The sequence below is a fragment of the Corapipo altera genome, unplaced genomic scaffold (genome assembly GCF_003945725.1).
Source record: "Corapipo altera isolate COAL_440 unplaced genomic scaffold, ASM394572v1 22b, whole genome shotgun sequence".
NCBI lineage: Eukaryota > Metazoa > Chordata > Aves > Passeriformes > Pipridae > Corapipo > Corapipo altera.
The window spans coordinates 20,591,454-20,613,904 of record NW_020884876.1 but is presented as its reverse complement, the minus strand read 5'-3'; the positions used below and the strand labels follow the sequence as shown (position 1 = coordinate 20,613,904).

Genomic DNA, 22,451 nt, shown 5'->3' with positions numbered 1-22,451 from the left:
GTCTCGCGACTTTCGCGCGCGCGCGCGCGCGCGCGTCACGCGGGCAGGGCGCTCCACCTTCCCGGAAGCGGCTTCCGGTTCCGTGCGGCAGTTCCGGTTCCCGGCGCGCGCCCCTCCGGTGCCGCGCGGCTCGCGGGACAGGCGGCGCCATGGCCGGGATCAAAGGTGCGCGCGGGGGGCGCGGGGCGGCCCTCGGGGGCAGGGGCGGGTGCGGGACGGAGCCGCCGCGGGAGCCCCCCGTGCTCCTTCCCCCCCCCCGTGTCCCCTGTGCCGGGCGGGCGGGGCCGCGCTGAGCCCCGCGTTGGTTTGCGGGTCGCGCTCGGTGTTTTGTGCGGCGTGTCGCGCCCTTCATCTGCGGTCCGCTTGTGCTCTCGTTGCAGCCTTGATCAGCCTGTCCTTCGGCGGAGCGGTCGGACTGATGTTCCTGATGCTCGGATGTGCCCTTCCCCAATACAAGTAACGTGCACTCGCTTCCTGTTCTTTGTGTCTTGTTTTGTGTGTCACTAACCCCACAGTGGTTTGGATTTCGTCATTTCAGAATCACAGAATCGTTAGGGTTGGAAGGGACCTCTGGAGATCATCTAGTCCAACCCCCCTGCATGCCAAGGCAATTGTGGATTGAGAAGTCCTCTCTGTGTGGGAGGGGTCTTGGGATTTGCCTTTGTTTTTCTGCTTCGAAAGACTGGGGTTTGAAAAAAAGACCATCCAGGGTTTAATTCACCTTAGAAGTGGTGACAACAAAAATTAAGCTACCAGGCCTGACTGCAGACTGTTATTAAAGGGTACACTGCCCTGACATGTCCCAGCTATTGTCTGTGGCTGACAAACAAACAGGAACTCCTGAGGTAGGCAGCAAGTGTGTGTTATCCAGGGAAGCATCTGCATTTTCTCTGGCTGCATAGTGGTAGCTGGGCTCTCAGTGACTGTCAGGTGGACCTTTCACTGTGTCCCACGCAGGTAATGTAGCATCTGGAGTGATTGCAGTTGCTACCTGTACTTTGGGTATGTCCATTTCTATCCTTTAGTTCTCAGGAGATACAAAGTAGCAGACCAAAAGTGCAAGTAGTTATACTTGTGGCTTTGACTTTTTGCAAGTGAATGCTGACTCTACAGAAAATCTTTTAAATTGACTTACTTACTGAATGTTAAATAACATTCATTAAATAACCTGTTATTGGTTGTGAATTGCAGTTCTCTACATATACGACCATGATATATGTAAAACCAGTGCTGGTGACACAAACCCTTGGGAAGGAGATCACTGTGCAGTTGCCCTTCAAACGCTGCAATAAAGTTTTATTGAAACAATGCGCACCTGCGTTTGTGTGCCTGAGAAATCTAGTCTGGTGAGCTGCAAGCAAAAAAAGAGAGTGTTGCCAAAACAATGGTGTAGTTTTTGTAGGTGTCTGCTGGTTGCATTCAGATTTTAAAAAAAGTGGGAAAAAAAAGTCTTGGTTCCCCATGGTGGCTGAGTATTGTCTGAGAATGACGCTCTGTCCCACGTGTGTGCACTGAAAGCCTATGGCCAAAATGATGTAAGGGCTCTGCAAAGGTATCTCTGCAATTCTTAAGCACAGCTGACAGGATAAACTTTGGAGTTAAGCTTGTCTTGTGAGGTGGCATTAGATTTAGGCTTGCATAGTGAAATCTTGCTTTATGAATATCCTGTTAGTGAGCTCTGCTGCCGCTGAGGTCAGCTGAAGCCGCTCACAAACATAGTCTGCTGGATTAATGTCAGCTTGTTCCAAAGCAAAGGATTTGCCTTCTCTGGGTTTGTGTCTGTCTTTCCTGAATGTGGATGCTGGATGGGGAAAATGCCTTGTGTTGATTTTAGGAAGGACAGGAAGACAATCAAGTTAACTTAAATTTTTCTTCTCCTTTCTTTTTCAGCCAGTACTGGCCACTGTTTGTTCTGTTTTTTTACATCCTGTCTCCTATCCCGTACTGCATAGCAAGAAGATTAGTAGATGACACAGATGCTACAAGTAATGCCTGCAAGGAGCTAGCAATATTCCTTACAACAGGCATTGTGGTATCAGCGTTTGGGCTACCAATAGTGTTTGCAAGAGCAGCACTGGTTAGTAACATTTCAACCTATGATTGTTTTTTTTTTTCCTAGAAAACTTTGTTTTTGATGTTTGGGTTTTTTTACTGAAGATAAAGCTCATGCATTAAACAACTCTTATAATTGCATACTTAAGATGTTTGCAGTGGAAACAGAATAATACAGCTCAGACGGTCAGTTTGAATGTCTCACACCCTCACTCTCCCTGGAAAACATCCTTTTTTGTTGCTGGCATATCTGCTGCTGTTTTGAAGACCTTAAATAAATGTCTGTTTAAAAAAGTCTTACAGAGTGGTTGGCAATAAAACTGGGCCGCAGATGTGTTTGATGCTGTAGCCTAGCCCTACTTTATACACCAAAACAGCTGTGCCTGCTAGCCAACACTTTGAGTATGGATAGAAAAAACTTGTTGTGCTGCTTGGCTGGCTGTGAATTGATAGAGTAATTTTAGGTAAACCCAGCCTTCTCAGTGTAACCACAAATAACGATATATTACCTTATTGCATCATGGGCATGTTACTGAACTTTGTCTAGAATGGGACAGGAAGATGTTGCCTTTTGTCTTGTCAGTATTCAGTTCAAAATGTGTCTAACTAAATTCCCCTTGTTCACAGATTTACTGGGGCGCGTGCGCACTTGTTCTTACGGGGAATACAGTCATCTTTGCCACAATCCTAGGATTTTTCTTGGTCTTTGGCAGCAATGACGACTTCAGCTGGCAGCAGTGGTGAAAGGAAGATAAGAGAACTATCACAGGCATCTTGTCATGCAGTGGCCATCCATACAAATGAGAGAATGGGCAATAAAGAGAAGTAGCGTAGCAAGCCTCTTGAGTATTCTAGATGCTCCTTTTCACGTTGTTCGTTCTGAGTGTACTACTGTTACAGGGTTTATATGTTTTTATGAAGTGGAGAGATTATTGATTTCATTTTTACCTATGGTATGTTTTTAGGTGCTCTCTTGGTTTAAAATTGTCATCCTTCTGTCCGGTGTTTTATGTGAAGCTTTAAATCAGGAACAAGAACATTTAAACATGGTTTCAAAGAAGATTTAAAGTTGGGGTTTTTGGTTGGTTTTTTTGGTTGTTTTTTATTTAAGCTAAGCATTAGTACTATGTTTCAGTTTTAATTATTTTTACATACCAGGATTAAATTATATACAAGCTGATTGGAAGTAAGAGATTGTCCACCACCATTGTCAATTTCCAAATCAACAGATTGTTGCTATACTGTAGCTATATTTTTAGAGGCAAGGCGGGTTGGAAAGTACCGGTTGCAGATTTTCTTCTGCCCATACCTCATACCGGGCGATGAATGTTGATAGCCTTCATTTCAGGACAAGGCTGAGGAGCAGGTAGAGTTATTTGGGAGAAAAGTCCTAAATTTTAACACTGCTAGCCCTTTTACCTGCTTTGTTATTGATTCTGTGGATGTGACATTCAAATGCTCTGTAAATGTATTGATGCTGACGTACAAAACTAAAGTGTATTGTAGGGGAAGGGAAAATGATGTTTAAATTCCATTTTTTAAAAAAGGTATCTTTTGAACTCTTTCTATTTATAAGTATTGTATGGTTTTGAACTTTTATGTCAACTTTTTACCACAAAGATGGTAAAATGTTCATTTATGGAACTACTGGTCTATGTTAATTTGAAGCATATACAAAGCTATTTCCTCCTCCCCCTTTTTAATTTATTTTATACATAGTATATATATATATATAATAAAACAGCTTTTAAAATGTAGATTAAAACGTTGTGTTAAACCTGCCTAAGAATGATCCCCCCCTGCTTTTTTTTTTCCCCTCACAATGCGGTTGAGTGACTTTTTTGGAAGTCACTGGCTGAACTGATTTCACTTGACTCTTTTTAAGTTCTTATGCACTATTGGTTGATAAGATTTAATGTTATGTCTGTAACTGTAGCTTGTGTTCTGTAAGATCGCACATGTAGCTTCAAATATTTAAGACAGGTTTTATGCATACCTCTCAATTGTCTGGATTTTTCATTTGAAGAAATCTGCCATTAGACATTCCGTCACAACACAGTTGATGAGTACCACTTAACCAGGTTTGACTGTACCACATGCAGTGATGAACTTGACCAAACATACTTCTAAATGGTATTTTTCAATTCTTTAAAAAAAGTCTAGGAATCTTAACCATGCGTAATTAAAAGTTGCTTAGGTTTTGCTTAACAGTGTGAAAAGGCACAGAACTGCAGGTCTTGGCTGTAGAATTTGTGTGCAGATGCAAAGTATAAAGCTTGAATATATGTATATATTCATATTTGTATATGAATGTCTGCAAGGTTTGATAGTAATGGTAGCGACTTGCATGATGTGCTCAAGGAACTGAAACCCGCAGGTGGGGACAGCAGGGGTGTCACTGCCTATGTGTTCTGCTTTGTTAATGTCTTGTGGGTAAAACAAGAGCTCAATTTTGTCAGTGCTGGTAGAGGAACAAGTAGGTGCCAAGGCTGTAGTGCAGAAGCCAGTCCAAAGCAGATGGTGTTTCAGCCATAAGTAAGTGGTTCACCAGACTGCCTGCGATGGTGGCATTTGGAGCTGCGAGAGGGCTGTAGGGTCACATTTCATCCCCTCTTTCATCCCCTCTGTGCCAGTACAACGGAGGAAGAAAATCTTCCAAACCAGTGGCGAAAGTTGCAGTCCTTTGCAGTCCTTGCAAAGGAGGAATGTTTAGGACACGTACCAATCTGAATCTGTTACCAACACCTTTTTCATGGTCAGGAACTGTTTTCTCCTTCGCTCCTGAAGCCTGCTTCTCCATATGATGCTACCCTCTGGATCACTGGCCACGGAGCTGACTGTGTATGTATTGGTGGTGCATTTTTTTGTTTGTTAATTGCATTACAGCACTACCTTCTTTGCTTGCACACCAAGTACAGGCAGTATTGCTCTGATTTGTGAGCTAGACACTTGAGAGGTATAATCCTTCCATATAATATGCACTGAGATAGCATTACCATCCTTCTAGAGGGAAAAACTTTGAGCGATAAAAATTTTAAATGGCGATCTTGAGTTCTGTATGTTTAATCAAAAATACTCTAATAAAAGGAGTATTTTGTTTAACGTATTAATTGGTTTTTCTTTTTCATTTCTTTAATGTGATTGTCATTCCTGTGACAGAGATGACACCAGATTGCTCACTAGTCCTTCAGAGTGAGTATTTGTGTCATTTACCTGGGGCTGCTCTATAAAGAGAGGCTCGAGTGTCCAGTGCTGTACTAGTTGTACTGAACTGGCTTTGCTGGTTGTATCTCACACCTGGAGTTTTATCTCAAGTTTGTGTTTGAAGGCCAAATCCTGAAATGTTGCTGGAATTATACAAAGTAACGGCCTCCCTTACTCTCTGACGTATTTATAACTTTACAATTTTTATTTAAAAAAACCCCATCCCTTGTGATATTTGTAATGATATGTGGCATTTCTGAAATTTGAAAAGTGATGTCAGTCTTTAACAGAAGAAAGTAATGGGAATTGGTGGAAAATCTTTTTGGGGTGAGCCATCATTCCCTTCCCTCTCCTGACACACACACTTTGGTCATATCTGTTAATTTTTTTTTCTTTTTGTTTATTCTAAGAGGGGGAAAAGGTTGTTTAAAATATTAACTGCATTTCTTAAGTCAAAACATTGGAAGAGGAGTGAGGTAATTTGGCAATAACTACGGTGCTACGGCTGCATACAGTTTTTTCATGAAATCAAAATAAATCATAGAATCAGAGAAAATACTGAGTTGGAAGGGACCCACAAGTATGATCAAGTCCAACTCCTGGCCCTGTGCAGGACACTCCAAGAATCACATCATGTGCCTGAGAGTGTTGTCCAGATGCTTCTTGAACTCAGATGGGCTTGGTGCTGTGACCACTTCCACTGCCCAGCCATGCTCTGGGTGAAAAATCTTTTCTTAATATCCTACCTAAATCTCACCTGACTCAGCTTCGGGCCATTCCCTCAGGTCCTGTCACTGGTTACCACAGAGAAGAGATCAGTGTCTGCACCTCCTCTTCCTTCCCCTCACTAGGAAGTTGTAACTGCAATGAACTCTCCCCTCAGTCTCCTCCAGGCTGAACAGTCCAAGTGACCTCAGCCGCTCCTCATATGGCTTCCCCTCAAGGCCCTTCACCATCTTCATTGCCCTCCTTTGGATGCTCTCTAATAGCTTAATATCTTTCTTATATTGTGGTGTCCAGAACTGCACACAATATTCACGGTGAGGCTGCCCCAGTGCAGAGCAGAGCAGGACAATCCCCTCCCTCGACCAGCTGGCGATGCTTTGCCCGATGTCCCCCAGGACACAGTTGGCCCTCCTGGCTGCCAGGGCACTGCTGACTCATATTCAACTTATCGTCGACCAGGACCCCCAGGTCCCTTCCCACTGCTCTCCAGCCTGTCGTTCCCTAATCTGTCCGTACATTCAGGGTCGCCCTGTCCCAGCTGCAGAATCCGGCACTTGCCCTCCTTGTTGAACGTCATACTCGCAATGTTGCACGGAAGAATAGGAAACGAACATCACTACAGTGCACCAGCTCAGCGGGTCAATCCCTCGGTGCCCACTGCCCGCCGCTGTGCGGGAGGCGGGCGGGGTGAAGGCGGCTGGGGGCGGGGCTGTCAGGAGGTGACGCGCGGCGGGGGCGGGGCCCCGCTCGGCTGTTCCGGTTCCGGCGCAGCCCCCGCCCCCGCGACGTGTGTCTGGTCCCGGTCCCGGTCCCAAGATGGCGGCGGCGGCGGCGGGGCCGGCGGCGGCGGCAGGGCTGTGGAGCGAGGTGAACCGCTGCGGGCAGAACGGCGACTTCGCCCGCGCCCTCAAGTCCGTCAACAAGAGTGAGTGCGGGCGGTAGTACCGCCCTGCGGATCCCCGGTCCCTGCCGGGGCGGGCTTGGCCTGTTGCAGGGGCGCTGCCGTGTGGCGGGGAACGAGGGGTGTCCGTCCGTAGGCTTCGTGCCGGGAGCAAGGCAGCGGGAAAAGGCCTTGCCGGGTCCGACTGTGCTGGGGAAGAGGCGAGACGGGCAGCCGTGACCAGCAGGTGCTTCTGTTGCATCGCATGCATCCCTTGGTGTGATCCAAAGCCTCGGAGCTGCTCGTGTGGTTTCCTTCCGTTTTGATCGTGGGGGAAAGGAGTGCTTTTCCCCCTGGGAACTGGAGGAGTGGTGTACTTATGGACTGACTGGCTTGGGAGCGATAACTTGCTTGGGGCTGAGAGTCCACGTTGGGTTGTGGTTTTTTGATAGTTTGGCATCCAAAAGGGGATTGCTGTATAAGGCATGTAATGGTTAAAAGTTCTGTCTTTGCTGCTTGTGCAGAGTAGGGATTCCTCTCCTCTCCTGGCAGAGCTGGCATCACATGAAAAAATCAAATAGCAAAACCCGTGTCTCTCTCCTAGTTCTACTTCCCTGTTTATCAGTGGCAGAAAGTGTTAGTGTGTAAAGTGACTCCCTATCTAGAGCCACACTGATCTTCTGTACTAGCTGTTGTCCTTCCTCAGTATGCTTTACGTGGCACTCAGGCCTTGGCACTGTGATCTCTGCCTGAAAGTGAAATGCCAATGAAAGGTTTGTCCAGGTGTTTGTCCAGCCCCTTTGGTGCAGCTCTGTTCCAGACATGTTAGCACAGTGGTCACTTCGGGTAATTCCAGTATTTATGCTGAATTCTTTTATGAACCAAAGTAAGCCATGCTTTTTAAATTGACATGACCGCCCTCTGGGATGGGTTTTTGCACCTGTAACAACATGTGGCTCTTACAAAGCCTTGGTGTGTTTTATAGTCAGTTGGATCATTGTATTGAAACTGATTTCCCCTGCAGTACTGCAGATCAGCAAAGACGATGTGACTGCGCTTCAGTGTAAAGTAGTGTGTCTTATCCAGAATGGGAACTTCAAGGAAGCTCTCAGCATAATCAATACCCACACTAAAGTGTTAACCAGGTGAGTTGTGTTTTGCTGTGTTCTACAAAATATGAAACCCTAAGTCAAGTCCTTGAGAAGCTGCTGCAGCTTCAGTGGAGGGGACTATAAGGCAGCAAAATAAAGTCCAGGAGGTGCTCAGAGACATTGGGATTGGTCTTCTCAGTGAAACTCTGGTTTATTATGGGTCTGGATGAGTTTGAGGCAGTCTAACATCTTGCTCTCACTATTGAAGGGACTGTCCCTGATGTAGCTCTCAGCCACCTCCATGTGCTGATGCTGCCTGTTGGTGTGGCTGAGTATCACAGCTGATACAAGGGAAGGGGACAGATGTCAGTGGGAGTGAGGAGAGAAGGGAAGAACCTTTGCCAGTGGCAGCAAACTGTTGGCTTTGCTTGGCTATCTCACCATACTGCTCCTTGGGGTCCTTTTCTTTGCCAGCCTGAAGGTACTGCCTCAGCCTTTGTGGTGGTGCCAGCCCTTTGTGCATCCTCTCAAAATCAGGACCTTGGAGACAACTTGTGTCTGAGGACAAGTCAAGGTTCTCATTTGAGTAACAAGACTGATTTCCTTCCTAATAAGGATGCTCTTTGTGCAACGACTAGGATAAAAATTTTTACCCAAGAACTGCCTGGCAGCAAAATTTTTGTATTTCAGATACTGCTTTTATTAAGGAACTTCCCAGAAAAGTGTGGTGAAGTATCACTGTGATGAAACACGCCATCATTTATGTTCACATCTGAATAATTACCTTATTCACTAATTCCTTCTTTCCTGGGACAAAAGGGGGTTAATTCAAGTTTTTTAGCTTAGTTTTTAATTATATGGTAAGGAGAAGGAATATTTTCTTTAAATCCAACTGGCTTCAGAGTTTTTCCTATAATTTCTTTAGCCTCATTCTGCTATGTTTCTGTCTCTGTCTTGCAGAGGAGGAAAGTGGTGGTTCTTTCTCTGACATGAAGTTGTCCCGTCCTGTGCTGAGGGTGGCCCACTGGTTTTCTTTAATTCTGAATGCCATTAATTTGTTTTCAAACTTCTTTAATACTCAGTTGAATCGAGATCATTTTAAATAGGCAAAGAAAAGCTGATAGCAAATGGCCCCAGGCATGAACTAAAGGAATCACTAATTAACTTTCCTTTGGCTTTTTTGGGAATGCTTTTTTGGGAATGCTTCCCTGCTGGTGTGAGCTTGCTTTGAAGCCCATTTTATGTTAGCAGTTTTTGCTGCAGTTCTGCTGCGCTGATGTTTCAGAATAGGTTAATGTTATGTTTGTGTTCATATCAGACTGTAAGAGGGATTTGTATTTTATACCTTTTCTTTCCTCTCTCTGTGTGAGTAAATTGTCTTTAAAAATTTGCAGTAACAATCTTTTGTTGTAATGATACACCTTCTCCTTAAGAAAGTCATGGAATGAGGTTTGGTATTGTTCCACGTTTTAAGCATTTGATTAGCATAATCAGTAGGAGGTGGGGGCGGAGAGGATTTGGAATGCTGTTTGTCTGGAGAGGCCATTGAAAAGGAACCTCTTTTTAGGTGAAGTTTTGATGTGCTTTCTCTGTTGAACACAAAGTAGGTTTAAGGTACTTTTGGTGCTCAACGGATACATAATTCAGCAATCTGGGATCATGTGTTTGGATTTTGGGTTATGTAGCAGTCTGAAACTAATTAGGGCTGATTAAACAAGTGTGCTTATGTGGGTGAATGCTTTTGAATGCAAACTACAGTGCATGCTGTCAGCCTTTGTCTTGTCCTTGCAGTGACATTATTGCCTTTGAGAAGGCCTACTGTGAATACAGGTTGAATCGTATTGAAAGTGCTCTCAAGACCATTCAGAGTGCCAATCAGCAGACAGACAAGCTGAAGGAGCTTTATGGACAAGTGGTAATTACAAGCTTTTCTTCCTGCTGGGAGTTTCATATGCTGGATGCCTTGTCCTTCCTCTAATGAGGGGCAAGTATGGGGACAGAATTTCCTTCTCTGCCTTGAAGGTAAGGGCAGGTACAGTTCCAACTGCTCAAACTTCTGTGGAGCTTCAGGTGGCTTTGTTGGAGGGAGAGTCATTGTTTTATCCCCACTAAACCAAAGCAATTTGTGACTCCCACTCCCTTCCTGGGTCTGGCCTGGTATTAGCCATATGGCTGAGGATGGAAGAGATCTGATGGGATTTGTTTGTGGTTGAGCCATTTGTCCAGGAATGGTTTGTGGAACCTGACATCTCGGGCATTAAAAGTGCAGCAGGAAAGAAGTTATGTTTTTTCTCTCGTTTCTTCTCCCTGGTTGATCAGAACAGTTTTGTGAAGAATTCTCTCAGCTGCATGAAAGACCATTCATTTAATTTCTTTCTTAGAGAGGCGATCTAATTTGGAAGAAGGCTGTTTGAGGACAAAACTGTGTAAACTGCTGCTTTTAAAGAAGCTGTTTTAGGAGTAAGAGCTGTGTCATTTTTTGCAGGTATCTGGTGTCATTGCTTGAGTCCTTGCAAATATAATCTATATAGTTTGCCCTTAAAGGTAGATGCAATATTAGTCATGTCCAGCATATGATGCTCTGCTGCCCCTGTCCATGGGGAGGGAGGAAGGAGGCTGTAGTTACCAGCATGCCCAGGAAAATACTGTTCTGAAGGCTAACCCCTTCCCTTTCTCAGTTGTACAGACTGGAGCGTTACGATGATTGTCTGGCTGCATACAGGGATCTCATCCGCAACTCCCAGGATGAGTATGAGGAAGAGAGAAAAACCAACCTCTCTGCTGTTGTGGCAGCACAAAGCACATGGGAGAAGGTGGTGCCAGTAAGTGAGTATGTGTGTCTATGTGTGTGAGTGAGAGCCAAGGAATAAAGGATATGGAATTATAGATATTAAACAGGACAGAAATGTGTTCCTGTCTCTTAATGACTTGTGAACGTACTGAAAATCAGCTAGTGGCTTTTCCTCTATGGAGGAATAAATGCTGTTATTGTTCATGAGTTATACTTCACCTTTGATCTCTAGGAGACTTGTAGATGTCACAGCAGAGCAGAAAGTAGATCTCTCTGAGCCTGCATTGGGCAGAACACCTGTGGTGACTAGCACTTCTCTCATTACCTTCTTGCCCAGGGTAAAAGCTAACTTCTTGGATCACCCAGCCATGCTTGGGAATATTTTTGTTAATGAACAGTGCAGATTGTAATGTTCACATCTGTTTAGAAATATTTGTCCTTCAAGGTGTGCATAGCGTGCTCAGCTTTCTGTTCAGCACTGTAGATCCACCTTCTAACTCTGTAGAGCAGCAGTTTTGCCCTCTTGCAGCAGTCTAAGTAGTCCCCAAGTTCAGGGTGGAGTTGCCTTGCTGCCTTGTCAGTTACCTCTGACTCTGTACTATGTGAGGGAAGGTCCTTTGCACTGCGACTTACTTGCCAGGGGTGTGCCCTGTTAAAATTGCCTCTTAAATTTATTTTGCAAGGATTAGTTTAAGTGTACGTGAAAACTATAATTTGTGTCCGCTGCTTGTCAAATCTGTACAGATCAGTTGGCATTTATTGAATGTTACATTTGCTTTTCACTGTAGGAAGATTTGGGCCTTCGAGAAGCTACCTACGAGCTGTGTTATAACAGTGCATGTGCATTGATTGGGCAAGGAAAGTTGAATGAAGCAATGAAAAAACTACAGAAAGCAGAAGGTAAAAACATGGTGAGGTGAGAGGGAAGGTTTGTGTGATAGGAGCCGTTGCTCTCTGTAGACACAAATCAGAGGAAAAGAGGTTTTGAAAATTTAAAAACTGGCCAGCATCAGGATTTGTTTTAAGTTCCTGACACAACTGGTGTTTTTGTAGAAATGTTCCTCTGGATCTCTTTTCCAGAGCTGTGCAGCATGTACCATCTCCTGGCTCTCTTGCAACCCCCTGATTTGTGTTCAATAACTTTGTGCAGTTTTTTAAAGTAGGAAGTAGATGTGAGTGTAATCTATTCTCATAAGCATGAGATGTCTCATCTATTCTAACTCCTAATTTTGTTAGTATGAGTGTATATTTGAACATATGCTATAAAAATTGAAAATACTTCTTGGTATGAATTAGGTATGAAATTAATGTAAGCTGATAAATGAGCTTTTTTTACAAGAGGATTTTTTTTCTATGGGATGGAAGAGGGATTTTATGTGTTAAAAAAAAAGGTTAGGGTGGGAACTAGGAAGGACTAGTTTCTATCTGATCTAGTTGCTCTTGTAGATAAATAGGTCAATTCTGTCCCAGTTTTGATGAAGAACCTATATGCTTTGACAGGCGTCAAAGAGAGCAAACAAGTGATGTTCTGGTGAGGTATATGAGAAAGTTAAGAAGTGAGTAGTGTGGGTTCTGAAAACTAACGGAATTGCTGCCCCATAAAGGGTGATGTAATCTCAATATTGCAGGCTTGCAGCACTTAAAATTACTCCCAAGATGGTGTGCAGTTGTAGCTGAGTGATCTTTGTGGAAAAGATCAGGAGCTAGGTGTAAGGAAATTTGCTCAGGAGAGAAAATGAGCATATGACTCTGCTCTCAGAAGGCAGCTCTGGGAGGGACAGTATCTCATGCTCAGTCCCATCCATCATCAAACTTGCAGTCTCCTATGTCCTTGTAGTGCTGCAGAATTTCAGCAATACATGAAAAAAGTTATCTATTCCTCCATGCTTCTAGCCTTTTCCCCCCCCATTAAAGCCTTCTAAATTGTGGTTTTCAATTTGTTTTTCCTTCTAGAGCTGTGCCGCCAGTCGCTGTCAGAAGACTCGGTAAGTTCTTGATGTTCTGGAGAGTGTTTGCTTTGTGCCATGTGGTCACAAAGTGCAGAGAGCCAGAGGAGAGCCAGTGCTGCTCTGCTGGGACCAGCTTGTGAGGCTGGGGCAGCGATCGTGGCTGTTGCAGAAGGGTAGCGAACACTGCAAGCTGTTTGTGGCTGTGCTCCTTGCAGAGTTGCCTGTGCTGGTGCAGGTAGGATGGGTACAGGTTGTCTGAAAGCTCCCTGTAACCTACTCCTGCTATGGATGAACACGCTGAGTGGGTGGTGAGAAACGGGAAATTTGTAATCAGTCACTGGTTTGAGCAGAGGGGCAGATTCAGCACACAAGAGTATTTTCAGGTTCTCACAGGAGCAGGTGAAGTTTTCTTTTCTCCCAGTTTAACCCACATATGCTTCTGTTTGTGCTGTGGCTACGACCTTCATTTGTAGTAGCTGAAGTACTTTGCTGTTAATACTGCCCAAGAACACTCATAGACATTTGCCAGCAGACAGAAGCCAGGGTAAGAGAGGTGACATAGCAGCTTTTTTACTTTGATTTTTCTTCAGGATGTGACAGAGGAAGACATTGAGGCTGAGCTGGCTATTATTCATGGTCAGATGGCTTATATCATGCAACTGCAGGGTCGTACAGAGGATGCTTTACAGCTCTACAATCAAATAATCAAGTTGAAGTAAGGGGTTTTTTTAAAAACAAATGCTCAACCTCCCATCTGTAGAGAGACCACTGTTTAATAACAGTATGCTTTCTGCTTTTCTTGTCTGCAGGCCAACAGATGTAGGACTTCTTGCTGTCATTGCAAATAACATCATCACAATTAACAAGGTATAGAATTAGCTTGCTGCTTTTGATGCAGTTACTCAGCTTGCTTCTCTGCTTCTGTGGAGAAAGGGGAGATAACTGGAAAAGTTTTTTCCTAAATAGTAGTTAAATTTCAGACCCAGAGGCCTTTTCTTCTTCAAGGAATATAGTGAAATCTTCTCATGATGTGCAATTTCCCTAGGACCAAAATGTCTTTGACTCAAAGAAAAAGGTGAAGCTGACCAATGCAGAGGGTGTTGAGCATAAACTCTCCAAGAAACAGCTCCAGGCGATTGAATTCAACAAAGCTTTGCTGGCAATGTACACTAACCAGGTAGGGGAAGCTGATGAGCAGTAAGTAGCTACAGATTTACTCCACAGGAGTTTGACTGGGAGATGCGGCTGTTCTCTGTCAGAAGACAAGACCAGTTGGTTTAGGCACATAACTGAGCAGAAAAATAAAATCATCCCTAAAAGCACAACTGGCTGACTGTTTAGTGACTTGAGTATTGCTGTAGGGAGAACTGTGTGGAGATTACTAGAAGATAAAAGCGATATGAGTGGTCTTAGATGCATCTGAAGTGCCACTAGGAGGACTTGTTCTTGGCTCTGTGTACTCCTTTCAGGGAAGTCATCACAAGCATATCTTAGGTACTGCAGGTATGTTAGCCCTGTGTTAGATGCTTGCAGAGGTTGAGATAAGTGTATTCTCTCTTCCCACTCCTCAGGCAGATCAGTGCCGCAAGCTGTCAGCAAGCCTGCAGTCACAGAGCCCTGAGCATCTGCTCCCTGTGCTTATCCAGGCAGCCCAACTGTGTCGTGAGAAGCAGCACGCAAAGGCCGTGGCACTTCTGCAGGTAGGTTAAAAGGAAGTTTTACCAAGCTCCATTTAAACTTGTGCTTTGTGTTCTCCTTTGCTGTTTTCCCTTAGTTTGTTTTGTTTGGTTTAAATTTCCAGGGGTATCTGACTGCTTATTTTGGTTTGGTTTAATGCTGTTGGAAGGCCTTCACACCCAACTGAACAATGCTGCTTTTAAAGGGAAATAGTTCCCTTACACCTCTGATTCTTATGCTTAGGAAGCTGTAGTACACTTCTTCTAGGGTAAGCGGTAGTCTTTGCTGCTCTGCTTACAAGCAGTTTGCAACACCCTTCTTTTTGGAGGAAATGAGTGGCTTGGGACAGAAATCTGAAAGGACAGTGGCTCACTGGCACTCTTCTGCTGTGTGCTGAAGCCTGCCTGTGCCAGAAAGCTTCCCTTGGCTCTTGCCAGCTTGCCGTGACTGAGCATGAGATATGATTCACCAAAGCAACAGCCTCGTGGCCACACACAAGTTGAATTGTTCTTTCTTCTGACTCTCAGGACTTTGCAGACCAGCACCCTGCCAATGCAGCTGAGATCAAGCTGACGATGGCCCAGCTAAAAATTGCTCAAGGTATTAATTGTCCTTCTTTGTTGGGAAGTGTCTATACATGATAATGCTAAAAGGGATGAGAAAAACAGACTTCAGGGCAGTCTTTGCTGCAGTCACTGTTGTGACAGAGGTGTGGAGCAGAGCTGCTTTCAGTCAGGTAATATATATACATGCCTCTGGCAGGATAGTGCTTATAGCTTAATGGCCAGATATGCAGGCTCCACAGATCACTTCCAGAGATGCCCATGGTCTTTGTGAATAATAGGGGGCAGGAATCTCTTCGGGGGCAGGATAATCTCGGGAGCAGTGTGTGGCTCCCTAATGGTACCATTCCTGTGTACAGTCAAGCAGTACAGAGTTGCACCTGGAAGAGAAGACCCTGCTTGCAAAAGCTTGCTCCTGAACCCTTGTGGAATGTGGCAAGGGCAGAAATGTCCATTGTGTAGAGGCCTGTCCTTAACTCTGGAAAGGGGGAGATGATCTGAGAAGGGGAAATCGTTCTGTCTTCATTGTTTACCTTTGGCTCAAAGTTCTCTGCTGGGATGAAGTGTTGCCATGCCACTTAGAGTGTGTTCTTCCCTGTCTCTCTTCTAGGCAGTGTCACCAAAGCCTGCATGATCCTGAGGAGCATAGAAGAACTGCAGCACAAGCCTGGTATGGTAAGCAAAACTCAGTCCAAACTGTGTGAGGTTTTTCCCATGTAGGACAGCTTTGCACTGCCTGCTCCTTTTTGCCTCTTCCCTGTGGTTTTCACTTGACCTGAGTGTTTACAGGGATTTTGAGCCCATCTTCCTTGTGTTGGACAAAGGTGGGATTATAACTTGCATCAGGTAGCCTAAACTTAGCCAAAGAAGTACTCTGCCTGTCAGCAGGGATGCTCTCTGCCTATGTTCCCACTCCCTCATAGTCCCTGAGACCTGCATGTTGCCTGGATTTACTTGCATAGCATGACTGGAGCAACTCCTTCCCTGGTATGTACTATGAAGCAGCTTTAGGACAACAGGCCTTAGGGAGAAAGTGCCATATGTTTCATCCCCACAGCATCACCCCAGACTGCATGCATATCCACATGTGGTATCCAGGAAAGCTTGATGACCTTGTAAGTGCTCATGTGCTCAGCATAAGCATCTTGAGCAGGGGCTGACAGTTGTGGGTCTGCTCCAATTGCAAGGGCGAATGATCAAAGTAATTTGTAGGGGCAGTCAACAATAGCAGCTCCTTGGCCTGGGTCACCTCTGGTTGTGACTGGGATGTAGGCAGACAGATGGTGTCTGTATCATCTCTCATCTTTTTTCATGGCTCTTGGAATAGAGAACAGAGGAAGAAAAAAGGGTTTCTAATGAAACTGTGTCCAGTGGTAAGCAGATAAAGTGGCAAGACAAGAAGGTTTGTTCAGTGGATGCAGTCGTAGGTTTGTACCATAGGAGAAAGATGGTAGGGGCGTTTTTTGGGGAGGGACCTGGGTAGGAAGATCTGGCCTGTGTATCCTGCCTGTTACCACAGCTGTTTTTTAGGGACAGAGCAGAAAGCTCACATTGACTCTGCTTTTGGGAAATCCTATCATTTAACTGCTGACCCCAGGCTATAAACAACTTGCATGAAGATCTGTATGCTGCTCTTGAATGTTTGCAGGTGTCTGCGTTGGTGACAATGTACAGTCATGAAGAGGATATTGACAGTGCAATTGAGGTCTTCACACAGGCTATCCAGTGGTATCAGCAATTCCAGGCAAGTCAGACCAGAGAAGCTAATGTGCAAAGGATGTGTCCCAGTCTTTTCTAGCTAGTCCAGCTCGGGTTGTCATGTTGCTGCATAGCCCAGCAGCTATCCAGTTGGAGTTATGGAGACCTGTGAGCTCCTGTTTTGTGAACATTTGTTTATCACTGTTACATTATTTTAGATGTTTTGCAAACAGGGAGCAGCAGCTCCTGTCAAATTAGGAGAGTGGTGGCAATGGATGCCCGAATGTAGCAATCAGGGCTTCTCCCTGATGAGACAGCGTGGTGGAGCAGCAAGCTGCCTTTTCCCAGGCAGTTCTACCTCATATCCCAGAGTGCAAAGGCAGTCTATTTTTTGCATTATAGGATGCTAACTCAGTTCTCCTTGGCCAGGTCTCAGGGGCATTAAAGCCAGCTAGAGCTGGGCTTCATGCTGTGATAATAAGGAACTAATTATGGCTGCTGTGTCTTTCAGCCAAAGTCTCCTGTCCATTTGTCACTGATAAGGGAAGCTGCCAACTTCAAACTAAAGCATGGCAGGAAGAAGGAAGCAATCAGCGACTTGGAAGAGCTCTGGAAGTGAGTTGGGTGGTTGCTGAGCAGCAGGTCTCAACCCAGAGTCCTCTGCAAGCTGTCTGGTGGCAGGCAGTATCTGACACAAAATTTGTTAACTGGTAGCCATTCTTTAGAGTTGCTTCTGCACGGGGGCCTCAATGCAAAGCTATATTTTGGAAGGAGGAGAGAGAATTCATTTGATCTATAGTTGATGTTCACTTGAAAACCTGGTAGACTTGTCCCAGAGACCTCTTGTGTACAGCAAAGTTTGCTTTGGGGACTGGGATGCACAATTTTTTCTTGGATGTTTAGGTTTTAGTTTTTATTGTGCACTTGATGGGATTTTGGGGGCTAGGGGAACTGTTAACTTGCCTTTGCTACTGGGTCCACACTAGTGATGTTTGGTGATGTGCTGTGGAGGAGACCACAGGCTGATATGCCTGTCCCCACAGACAGCAGCTGTGCTGCAGCAGCAAGCTCTTGCATGGTGATACCAGTCTTTGGGATCAGTAACATTGGTAACTTGGTCCTTTTCTGTTTTGTCTTTTTTTCCCCTACAAAGGCAAAACCCAAAAGATGTGCATACTCTGGCACAGCTCATCTCTGCCTATTCCCTGGTTGACCCTGAAAAAGCTAAAGTGTATCCTTTTGATGGTGGTATCAGACCAAAGAAAGAGGTATTTGGCCACTGCTCACTTGAATTTTCAGCTGTGTGGGGACTTCAGACTCACTCCCGCCTGAAGAAAGGCAAGGAACATCTCCAGAACAGCAACATATCCAGGTCAAGTTGTCTGGAGCTACATTATTTCCCTAATTGACTTGATTATGGTGAGATCTCCGGCCCCTTTTGTCTTTGGCTGCATTTTCTTTGAGAATTGATAACTTAAGACTCTGTGGAACAAAAAATAGAACACCTTCATCTTTCCTTTTGGAATCTTAAACCTGTGGTAGTAATGCAGGACTGTGCCTGATAAAATATGACTAAGGTCTCACTCACCCAAAATAGGGTTCACATACTGCGTTTGTCACTTTAGCTGCATTTGGGGGAAGTTACTCCTTCTGTTCCCATATTAAAGAGGGAAAAATAAGGCAGATGGCAATTAAGCAGCTCATCCCAACTGGTGTAAGAACCTGGTGAGAGAGACAGAACTAGCCCAGTAGGCCTGTCTGGTGTCTGCATTGTTAAACAGATAGAATTTAGAATTTATTCAAGCTGAAGTTGCCTCTCGCTGTCTGGAAAAAAACTGGGTCTATGTTTGCTCGTTTGTATCCCTGAACTCTTCCCTTGCAGTCTTAGCAAACACTTGCCTTCCTCAGACACCCTGTCACTGAAAGTAGATGTCGATGCGCTGGAGAACTCCCATGGAGCAACCTATGTTCGGAAGAAAGCTGGGAAGCTCACTGGAGACAACCAGCAGAAGGAGCAAGGGTAAAGCAGGCTCTGGTGCATCCTTCTTTGGGGTGGCACGGGAACCACACCTGGTGTGGTGGTGGCATAGCTGTGGAAGGCACACTGGTGAAAAGGGAGCCTGTTGTTTAACTGCAAGAAGTTTCATGTAGCAACAGACCAAGTTCTTAGAGAGATGGTTTAGCTTCTTCCAGAGCTAGTTTTCAGTTGACTTGTCTGCTCTGTCCATGCTGTGTCACAATGTCTATTCCCTTTCTTGCTTTTCAGACAAGGGGAAGTGAAGAAGAAGAAGAAAAAAAAGAAGGGTAAGTTGCATTTCCTAGCTGTTGACATAGCACAGCTCCAGGGAGCTCTCCAGATTGTTTCTTCAAATAGCCAGCCTCCAGCTCCCCAGGAGCCAGAGCCCCCTGTTAGGACTGGGTCCCTGTGAACGCAGATCTTCATGATAGCTTGTTTGGATGGGACATTTTTTTCATAGAAGTGAGAGCAACACCCTGATAGGATGATGTGGGTTGCTGGGCTCTTTGCACTGCCTGGCTACTGACATACCATGCATGTTCCTGACTAGTGTGTTGACCCCAGTCTCATTCCCTGACACTGGATGTTCTGCAGGAAAGCTGCCTAAGAACTACGACCCCAAGGTGACTCCTGACCCTGAGCGGTGGCTTCCAATGCGGGAGCGTTCCTACTATCGTGGACGGAAGAAGGGCAAGAAGAAGGAGCAGGTTGGCAAGGGGACTCAGGGTTCAACCACAGCTGGCTCATCTGAACTGTAAGTACCCATTTTGCAAGGCTTGATGCAGGGAATCACTCTTGGGCTGCTGGGAGGGATGGGTTTGTGCTGTTCTGCTGCGGCTCTTTCCCCACACCAACTGCAGATAGCACAAGTGAAATTGTACTTTGCTGCTTGAACCTGCTACCAGCTGCTCTCCCTATAGGTTGCTGAAAACCAAAGTGATATGATAGGCATACTTGAAGGTGCCATGGTGCAAATAAAATTCCCATAGTCCTTTAATGTGCTTTATCTAGCTTTGATGATAAGATGAATTTTGCATGCTTCCTCTTCAGCTATTTGCTTTCAAGTCTTTTGGCAGCTGGAGAACCATTAGCCATGATTCGAGAAAACACTGTACTTCCTTCTAAGTTGACACATTATTTGAGGTGGAATCAGGGAATACCTTTATGTATGGACGGCAAGATAGTGACACTAGCATCTGAGAGAGAAAGGATGCTGGGTTTCCACTGCCTAAGAGTGGGGGCCTGAAAGACTTCTTGTGTGTTGCATGAGCTGTCCCATATTCAAAAGTTAGCCTTACTTCTGTTGTTGAGGACTTAAACTATTAGTGAACATCAACTAGAAGGTGACTGCCTTGTCTTTGAGACATGTTCCCATTATCCATCAGCCCTTCTGTATGTTGAAGCTTATTTAAGATCTTGCATGAGTGCCTTCCCATACATAATGCTATCTTATGGGGCAGCTGTATTTTTCACTGTCAGCTTCCTGCATTAGTACCACATCTTGCAGGTCGTTGTAAACCCACGTGGTATCTCTTTTCTCTTGTCTTCCCTGCAGGGATGCCAGTAGAACTGCCAGCAGCCCACCTACCTCCCCTCGGCCTGGCAGCGCCGCAGCTGTATCGGCTACAAGTAACGTCATCCCTCCCAGGCACCAAAAACCTGCTGGTGCTGCAGCCACCAAGAAGAAACAGCAGCAGAAGAAAAAGAAAGGGGCTAAAGGAGGGTGGTAAAAAGCAGGATGTGTAACCTCTCTCCTTCAGTAGGTGATGCTGGTTGCAGAATAAAGATCAAAAGAAAGTGCTGGCGAAAGACTCTTGGCATCGGGATCTCTGTCCTGCCTATCAGTGGTCTGGGGGAAGATGGGCTGGTATAGGTGCTGTGATGTCTCTGCCCACCAAGTTCCCTTGCTCACATTTGCCCCCATCATGCCTGGGGTTGTTGCCAAACTCAGACTAGCCCCTGCGAAGAAATCTGTCCAGGCTGCCAAAAGAGATGTGGGATAATCAAGTTGTTCTTGAAATGTAGTTTTATGCTCCTGCATATGTTGAATTAGGCATTTAGCAGATTTATCTGATAATGCATCTGATGGTGTCTCATGCAAGCACTGTGTTTTATGTCTTGTCCCAGTCAGTCATTGACCCGCATAGAGCACAGGCACAAAGCGTCTTGGAAAGCATCATCGGGACTAGATCATGTAAGAGAAGATAATCTGAAGGGGGATAAGGAGAAAGCATGGCAAAGTGTATGGCAGCTGACTCATTGTCCTGTTTTCTGCAAGCCAGCTGCCTTATTCTAATGGACTTGGCAAAACAAGGGGGAACTCAAGGTGCTTGATTGTCCCAAGTGCACTTCTTCCTCCTTTGGGCTCGACCGTAGGTTTCCCATAGCAGATTCTCAGGTGTTGGGTTTATAAAAATAAATAATTTGAATGGTAAAGCAGCAGGTCAGCTTAAGCTGGCTGACTCTGGAGAGGGACCCAGAACAAAGAAATCCCCAAGCAATTATACCTTTGAGACTTATGCACCTGCCCTACACACACCTTGCACTTGCCTCTTGGTCCATGGGTATTTTTGGTCTGGATCTTTAACACTTTAGTGAGGTATTTCTTTGTGTCCATGCAGGAAGGCTGTTAACTGTTCTTACATTGTGAAGTTGCAACTACTGCTGATGGTTGTTGTCTCCTTATCTTCTGTTTTGTGCTTCTGGTGCACCTGCTTGCTGGAAAAGCATGCAAAACTAGAAAAGCTGGCTTAGGATAAACGTCTTTATCAACAATGAAAAAAACAGTGTGTTATAAATATGCTTCTTGTACTAAAGACAGAACAGCAATGTACCAGCTACTAGAAAAATTACTAAGAAAACTAACTCCATTCCAGCTGAAAAGGTGTCTAGGTGTAAGTTCACAGCTTGTGGCCCAAGACTTCAGCAAATCCAGCTAAGCAAGTAAAGCTAAGCAAACAGCATACTACATCACACAGAATTATAACTCTGTGTAACTCATTCTGCTGAAAACTTACTCATGTTTAACAACTACTATCTCTCAACACCCATCTTGAAATTTCTGGTTTGATCTGAATGTAGCCAAAACATTTTTCCAGACCTGGACTGTCAAGGTGCAAGAAATAGCACCTCAGAGAGAGTTTTCAGACGTCAGCCCAAAAGGCAAAGGCTTCTGCCTCTGAAAGGATTTAAAGCAAAGGCCTGAAAAAGCAGGGGGCAAGGGAAATGTTACCGTGGCTTAAAAAAAACAACCAAATCCTGAGTCCCCATGGAGTAAAAATCTAGTAAGTAGAATCCAGTTTTTATTTCCTTTTCTGTATGCTGGGAGTATCTGGAAGGGGGGCTGAAAGTGTGTTGTTGAGTGAGAAGAATGAGCACAAAGAAAACAGCTGTATGAACGGCTGCCAGAGCCATTTGCTGCCAAGTGAGTGCTGAACAAAGAGTATTGTTTTTAAATTACTTCCCTGGGCGATGTGCCTCCTCTTAGCAAGCAGCTGGTGCCTTCAGGAGAGAAAGTACTGTCCTACAGCATTCCAGTTTCTGGAGAATGCAGCTCTGTTCAAAAGGCGCTGTTCTTCTCTGGTCAAACCTGGATGAAACTCTGGCCTGATGGAAACGCTGACTTGTGGCACTGCCTGTCCCGAGTGCCTGGACAGTGGCCTGACTGCTGCGCCAGAGATGGGTGCGCAGACAGAGGCAAGCTGGGAACAAATCCCGTGGGACTGGGGTAAGGAGAGGGCAGCAGCAGTCGTGGGGGACGCGTGGCCTCTCTGACAGTGAAAAGCCACTCGTGGCGCAGGTCG

General features: G+C 45.2%; 3 protein-coding genes across 3 annotated transcripts in view; all 3 read left to right on the top strand.

The window, feature by feature from the left end:
* Positions 1 to 52: 52 nt before the first annotated feature.
* Positions 53 to 5,158, top strand: LEPROTL1 (leptin receptor overlapping transcript like 1). Its single transcript, XM_027635601.1, has 4 exons — positions 53 to 165; positions 381 to 456; positions 1,891 to 2,077; positions 2,680 to 5,158. Exons 1-4 carry the CDS (start codon positions 150 to 152, stop codon positions 2,794 to 2,796), a joined length of 396 nt encoding a protein of 131 aa, XP_027491402.1. The 5' UTR covers positions 53 to 149; the 3' UTR covers positions 2,797 to 5,158.
* A 1,578-nt stretch (positions 5,159 to 6,736) lies between these two features.
* SRP72 (signal recognition particle 72) lies at positions 6,737 to 20,460 on the top strand. The gene is made up of 19 exons (XM_027635427.1): positions 6,737 to 6,907; positions 7,887 to 8,007; positions 9,745 to 9,868; positions 10,632 to 10,775; positions 11,533 to 11,644; positions 12,698 to 12,729; positions 13,284 to 13,408; positions 13,503 to 13,560; positions 13,739 to 13,870; positions 14,265 to 14,393; positions 14,898 to 14,970; positions 15,544 to 15,608; positions 16,582 to 16,677; positions 17,143 to 17,246; positions 17,785 to 17,862; positions 18,514 to 18,651; positions 18,898 to 18,935; positions 19,243 to 19,402; positions 20,204 to 20,460. The coding sequence occupies exons 1-19, from the start codon at positions 6,799 to 6,801 to the stop codon at positions 20,376 to 20,378; spliced, it is 2,013 nt and encodes a 670-aa protein (XP_027491228.1). The 5' UTR covers positions 6,737 to 6,798; the 3' UTR covers positions 20,379 to 20,460.
* A 1,623-nt stretch (positions 20,461 to 22,083) lies between these two features.
* ARL9 (ADP ribosylation factor like GTPase 9) overlaps positions 22,084 to 22,451 on the top strand; it is a 6,300-nt gene continuing 5,932 nt past the window's right edge. Inside the window, exon 1 of the mRNA XM_027635430.1 lies at positions 22,084 to 22,375. The gene's annotated coding sequence lies outside the window, so the exon portion shown is untranslated. The remainder of the gene's footprint in view (positions 22,376 to 22,451) is intronic.

Excerpts from the sequence above, each read along its gene's own strand:
- LEPROTL1 (XM_027635601.1), top strand. Across the intron at positions 457-1,890 it reads TGTGCCCTTCCCCAATACAA|CCAGTACTGGCCACTGTTTG; the intron begins GTAACGTGCACT and ends TTTCTTTTTCAG. Across the intron at positions 2,078-2,679 it reads TGTTTGCAAGAGCAGCACTG|ATTTACTGGGGCGCGTGCGC; the intron begins GTTAGTAACATT and ends CCTTGTTCACAG.
- SRP72 (XM_027635427.1), top strand. The coding sequence starts at position 6,799 with ATGGCGGCGGCGGCGGCGGGGCCGGCGGCGGCGGCAGGGCTGTGGAGC. Across the intron at positions 10,776-11,532 it reads CATGGGAGAAGGTGGTGCCA|GAAGATTTGGGCCTTCGAGA; the intron begins GTAAGTGAGTAT and ends TTTTCACTGTAG. Across the intron at positions 18,652-18,897 it reads AACCAGCAGAAGGAGCAAGG|ACAAGGGGAAGTGAAGAAGA; the intron begins GTAAAGCAGGCT and ends CTTGCTTTTCAG.